This window comes from Vollenhovia emeryi, unplaced genomic scaffold, assembly GCF_000949405.1.
Source record: "Vollenhovia emeryi isolate VEMERY1.0 unplaced genomic scaffold, V.emery_V1.0 DF939470.1, whole genome shotgun sequence".
Taxonomy (NCBI): Eukaryota; Metazoa; Arthropoda; class Insecta; order Hymenoptera; family Formicidae; genus Vollenhovia; species Vollenhovia emeryi.
The window spans coordinates 36330-42021 of NW_011966896.1; the positions used below are offsets into that span (position 1 = coordinate 36330).

At 42.0% G+C, this 5692-nt stretch overlaps 1 protein-coding gene across 1 annotated transcript; it reads left to right on the forward strand.

Moving 5' to 3' along the window:
* The first annotated feature begins 1218 nt into the window (after positions 1 to 1218).
* LOC105557495 lies at positions 1219 to 2387 on the forward strand. Its single transcript, XM_012004744.1, has 2 exons — positions 1219 to 1294; positions 1405 to 2387. The coding sequence occupies exons 1-2, from the start codon at positions 1219 to 1221 to the stop codon at positions 2385 to 2387; spliced, it is 1059 nt and encodes a 352-aa protein (XP_011860134.1).
* Positions 2388 to 5692: the final 3305 nt, after the last annotated feature.

A 5692-nucleotide genomic window follows, 5' to 3' on the forward strand; every position in this document is an offset into this window, starting at 1 on the left:
CTGTAAATAAGATGAGGAGATGGATTGTGTATCTCTGAAACTTGTGGAGATTACAAAAGTGAGCGAATTCACAGATTGAAATTATAAATATTCACTCACTTTTGTAATTTTCGTAAGTTTCAGAAATTGACCTCCAGATAACAACAGTTATACGCTGTATCTACGAGATCAAGATCGGTAACTCATGAGCGAGTTCTTAATCGCGTAAGGCGACGCCAGCGCTACAAGTGGCAAAATTTTAATTCACTGGATGGCAAAAATGTCGGCCCACTTTCGGTGACGTGATCCAGACCTAGTTCGGTCTCCTTATACATTCTCCATGACAGCACCGATGGACCAGAATTCATAGTTAGATTTTATATTCAAGACTGTTTTAAGATCATCTTTAGATACTCCGTAGCCAATGAAATGTTCCATACAGCATCTTTAGATAAATTCACGATGGTCTTGAGTATAAGATCTGACTATGAATACCGGTCCTAGTGTACATACATACATACACTTCTGAATTTGTACTATAGGCTGTTTACGTGATTTAGAAAATAATATACTGTAACGACGTTAAAGCTCTTTATTTTTCGTCATCCTTTCATCCACGCCATATATTATACATATATGTATATTATACTTCATGTCTCGCCCTTCGAGATTACGAAGGTACCTAGTACCGTTACTCCATGCCTAACCAGTCACAATTTTAGAGCCAAAAATTTTTTAAATCTGCCGCCGCTGGCCCAATCCAGCGGCCCGGTGTGGTCCGGTGTGGCGCCTCGCTGCCACTGTCGTCTTCCCTCGTCATTCGTTTTCTTTGTGCCAGACAAGTCACATCTAGAGCGTAGTCACAAGAAAATATTTGTTCGTAGAGATCACACAGCAGAGAATAGGAAAACAGGGAATTATGGAAAAGGCTGAAAAATCTGGAGAGCCTAATTGAATCTCGTCTACCAGTAAGATATCCACTCCGAGAGAACGTCGACATAAGCAACAGAAACTCACCGGAAATATCCCACAGGAAAATCACAGGTAAGAAATCATCGGAAATCTTAGCAAAATAGATTGAATGGTTGAGCTCGGACGAGAGCCGAGACATAACCAAAATTGATAGTCCGGACGATCTTATACGAGAGATAAGGCGTGTTCCGAATAATAAGACTGAGCTCGGACGAGAGCCGAGACATAACCCTAATGACTCACCCCGGATGAGTCGTGTTACAAATAATGAGGTTGAGCTCGGACGAGAGCCGAGACATAACCAATCAAGCTATTGGACAGCTCGATACGCGCTATAGAGCATGTTTGAACCCATTAGATAGCTACCCGAGGGAGGCGGGACGCGTCATAACATTTTTATGTACCGACGCCGGGGCCCGGACCTACAAATTTTATCCTAACCTAAAATTTCAGGTACATCGAGTGAAATCGCAAGCTCATCTGAAAGATCTGGGATAATTGGGGAGTGGACCACTCTCTCGGGATTCAAGTGGGATTCAACTAGGATTCAACCGGAGAATGCTCCGGCTAGTAATTCAACGAACCCGACTCAAAGAAGTCAGACCGAAGAAGCAGAGGCTACACCGCTCACTAATCAAGCTGCTTCAACAGATAAAAATAGCGAAGACATCTTCGATCTAGATGAGGAAACGCTAAAGATCATCGGCGAAGAACCTTCAAAGGCCCTAAAGGAGCTAGAAATTCATTCCAGCTTGGTAAATCGCTGGAACCCCTGGTTAAAACAGGGGCTAAAGAGGGAGGCAAGAGACGAATTACTCAAGAAATACCCTAGAGCAGGTCCTTGCTCTCTGGAACCACCAATCCTTAATCAAGAACTGAGCTCACTGAATACTAATATTCTAAAGAAAGACAAATACTTTACGTTTACTCAAAACTTGGCAGGCGCAGCCCTTTCGACTCTGGTCCCTGTCATAATAGATTTGGTACCGATGAAGTCAAAAGAATCAAAAAGAAGGCTGGAAAACCTATGGGACGCAGCCCAGTTATTGGCGGAAATTCACCATTCACAGACAATAGCGCGAAGAGCATGTATCCTCCCAAGTGTCTCGAAACAGATGGCCGATCAGCTAATGAAAAGAGAAGCAGATAAATACTTATTTGGCGAAAACCTAGGTGAAAGAATCAAGGAGATAAAGATGATCAACAAGTTGGGACAAGATATGAAAATACAACCGAAAACCACACCCAACTTACAGAGTTCGTCAAACTGGAAAGGCCCACTGGTATCTCTGAAGTCGCCGACCCAGTCGGGCCCCAAATATCGTCCTGAACAGTCAAGGAGGCCGGCAGCATCGGAATCAACGAGGAAATCCTACCCGAAATCGAGCAGTTACCGAGATCGCGCTCGATACCGAGACAAATCCAGGCATCGCTAGAGACACACCAGATCTTGACATTGGCCGGAAGGCTGACAAATTTCATAAATGCCTGGAAACTTATCACATCTGATCCTTTGTTCTGGAATGCGTAAAAGGTTATAAGATACCGTTTAACTGTTTACCTGAAGAGTCTCAAATCCCTCCCATGTGACATTGGTCTCAGTCCGAATATCTCAACCTACAGGGGGAAATAGATCGTCTCTTGTCAATAGGAGCAATAGTTCCCTGCGAACCAACAGAAGGTCAATTCCTCTCTAGCTACTTTTTGGTTAAAAAACCCGATGGCAGTAGTAGGTTTATCTTAAATCTTAAAAAGCTCAACCTTTTTGTAGAAACTGAACACTTCAAATTAGAAGATCTTAGAGCAGTATGCAGGTTACTAGAACCCAACATGTTGATGGGATCAATCGACCTAAAGGATGCTTATTTTCTTATTTCTATACATAAAGAATATAGGAAGTTCCTTCGTTTCAGATTTAATTCTTAAATATACGAGTTTACTTCCTTACCTTTCGGGTTAAGCTCGAGCCCCCTGGTGTTCACAAAGTTGATGAAACCAGTGATGAATTTCTTGAGATCACGAGGTTTTTTGTCAGTTATCTACCTAGACGACATTTTATGTTTGGGTGAAACAGAGTCAGTTTGTCAAACTAATATCCAGACTACTTATAATTTCCTAGAATCATTGGGTTTTGTAATAAACGGGAAAAATTCGAAACTAAATCCAAAACCTATCTGCAAGTATCTTGGGTTTGTCATAAACTCCGTCCAGAGGACTATAGAATTGCCACAAAAGAAGAAAATAGAGTTACTTAACAAGGTTCGTAGGATAGAAAGAAAGAAGTCTTGCTCGATTCGAGATTTTGCCCAATTCATAGGCCTATTAGTGGCAAGTTGCCCAGGTGTCGAATACGGTATGATCCACTCCAAATCGTTAGAAGTAGCAAAATTACAAGCGCTTGAAGAACATGAGGGTAACTTCGAAAAAACTATGAAAATTCCTAAATCAATTAAGGGGGATTTAAGTTGGTGGAAAAGAAATTTGGAGTCTTCGTACAAGAAAATCAAATCAATGTGTTTCGAAAGAAAAATTTTCTCAGACGCTAGTAAAACGGGCTGGGGAGCTTACTGTAGTAGTAAACAAGCTTATGGGCACTGGACTTCCAAACAATCAGATCTACACATAAACCAGCTGGAATTAAAAGCTGCTCTACTAGCACTGAAATGTTTTGCCAACGACCTTTCGGATTGCGAAATCCTGCTCAGGATAGACAACACGACAGCGATGGCTTACATTAATAAAATGGGTGGAGCGAGAGTAGATTATTTACACAAAGATGCGGAGAAACTCTGGAATTGGTGTGAAGAGCGACGGCTGTGGGTATTTGCCGAATACATTTCTTCTAAGGAAAATAAAAAGGCTGACGCGTTGTCTAGAATACAAAATATAGACACCGAATGGGAACTGGCGGATTACGCCTTTCATCAGATTCAAAAACATTTGGAGAACCGGAGATCGATCTGTTTGCCTCAAAAACTAACAAAAAGTGTAAGATTTAGTCCTCATGGGAGAGAGACCCTGACGCAATTGTCATCAATGCTTTCACACTCTCATGGTCAAACTTAAACTTTTACGCATTCCCACCTTTTAGCATAATTGCCAAGGTGCTTCATAAAATTAAAGTCGAGAAAGCTTCCGGTATCGTAGTGGTACCTCGCTGGACTAGTCAGATATGGTTTCTAGTATTTATGAAATTGGTCAAAGGTTCGTATTTAGAATTTCATCCAAATGTCAATCTCTTACTCTCACCTTGCAGAACACGGTATCATCCATTAGCGTCCAAACGTACCCTGGTTGCCGCCAGGTTATCAGCGAAGCCTCGAGACGAAGAGGAGCATCAGAGAATACAACGGAAATAATGATGAAAGCGTGGAAAGATTCAACAATCAAGCAATATAATAACGCACTGAAATTATGGTGGGACCTGAACACTAAGGAGAATTCTGATCCCTTTGACGTATCGATACCGAAAATCTTAAAGTTTCTAACGTTAAGATACCAAGAGGGTGCAAATTACGGAACACTGAACTCGCCAAGGTCGGCATTGGCAGTTATATCTACGGAGGACATTGGAGCTAACGATCTAGTCAAAAAATTTATCAAAGGATCGCTGAAGACGAGACCAAACAAACCTAGTTATGATTCGACATGGGATGTGGATCCAGTATTGGAAAAACTACAGAATTGGTTCCCATTGGAATCGTTAACTCTAAAACAGCTTTCACAGAAATTAGCTCTCCTATTAGCGCTCGGTAGAGCCCATAGGTTACAGACGTTAGTTTTAATCAAAATCTCCAACATATTCTCGTTTATATCCAACATAATCTCGACAGGGGTTTAGAAATCAAAATTCCGGACCGAATAAAATCATCGGAAACAAGTACCAAGCGACCGGTCCTGAAACTCCCTTTCTTCAACGAGAAACCGGGCTTGTGCATTGCAAAGACCTTACTCTATTATCTAGAAATCACGCAATGCCTACGAAATGGAGAGGACGCACTGTTTATCTCATTCCAGAAACTGCATAAGAGAGTAAAAGAGGACACCCTTGGGAGATGGATAAAATCAAGTCTGATCACCCTAGGAGTGAACAAAAAATTTACAGCATACAGCACTAGGCACGCCTCAACCTCAAGAGCTTTCGAAAAGGGAGTAAATATCGAGGAAATTAAAAGAGTAGCCGGATGGTCTCCAAATTCAAGAGTATTCGCGGATTATTACAACCGCCCTATAGTACTTACAGAAGATACCTTCGCAAGGACGGTCTTATTACCTAAGAGTTAAAAAAACCACGGGTTCCATTGATCATACATAAATATATATACATATATGTACCTATATGTAATATATATGTTACTTCAAAAAATTGTTTAAGCTCTAAAGTTCTACCTTCGTAATCTCGAAGGGTGAGACACGAAGTATAATTGGAGGACCAACCGAACCCGCCGAAGGCGGGCGAAGGTTGGTCTAGATTATACGAGTGTCTCGCCCGAGAGATTCCCACCCCAGTTCTATTCAACCCACCCAGAAGAAAAAGAAACAATTTTTCGAAACAGCTAGCTCTGAACGAAATGACGAGGGAAGACGACAGTGGCAGCGAGGCGCCACACCGGACCACACCGGGCCGCTGGATTGGGCCAGCGGCGGCAGATTTAAAAAATTTTTGGCTCTAAAATTGTGACTGGTCAGGCATGGAGTAGCGGTACTACCTTCGTAATCTCTCGGGCGAGACACTCGTATA

Coding starts and splice junctions, on each gene's coding strand:
- LOC105557495 (XM_012004744.1), top strand. CDS start 1,219: ATGAGGTTGAGCTCGGACGAGAGCCGAGACATAACCAATCAAGCTATT. Junction 1,295..1,404: donor CGATACGCGCTATAGAGCAT/GTTTGAACCCAT, acceptor CTAAAATTTCAG/GTACATCGAGTGAAATCGCA.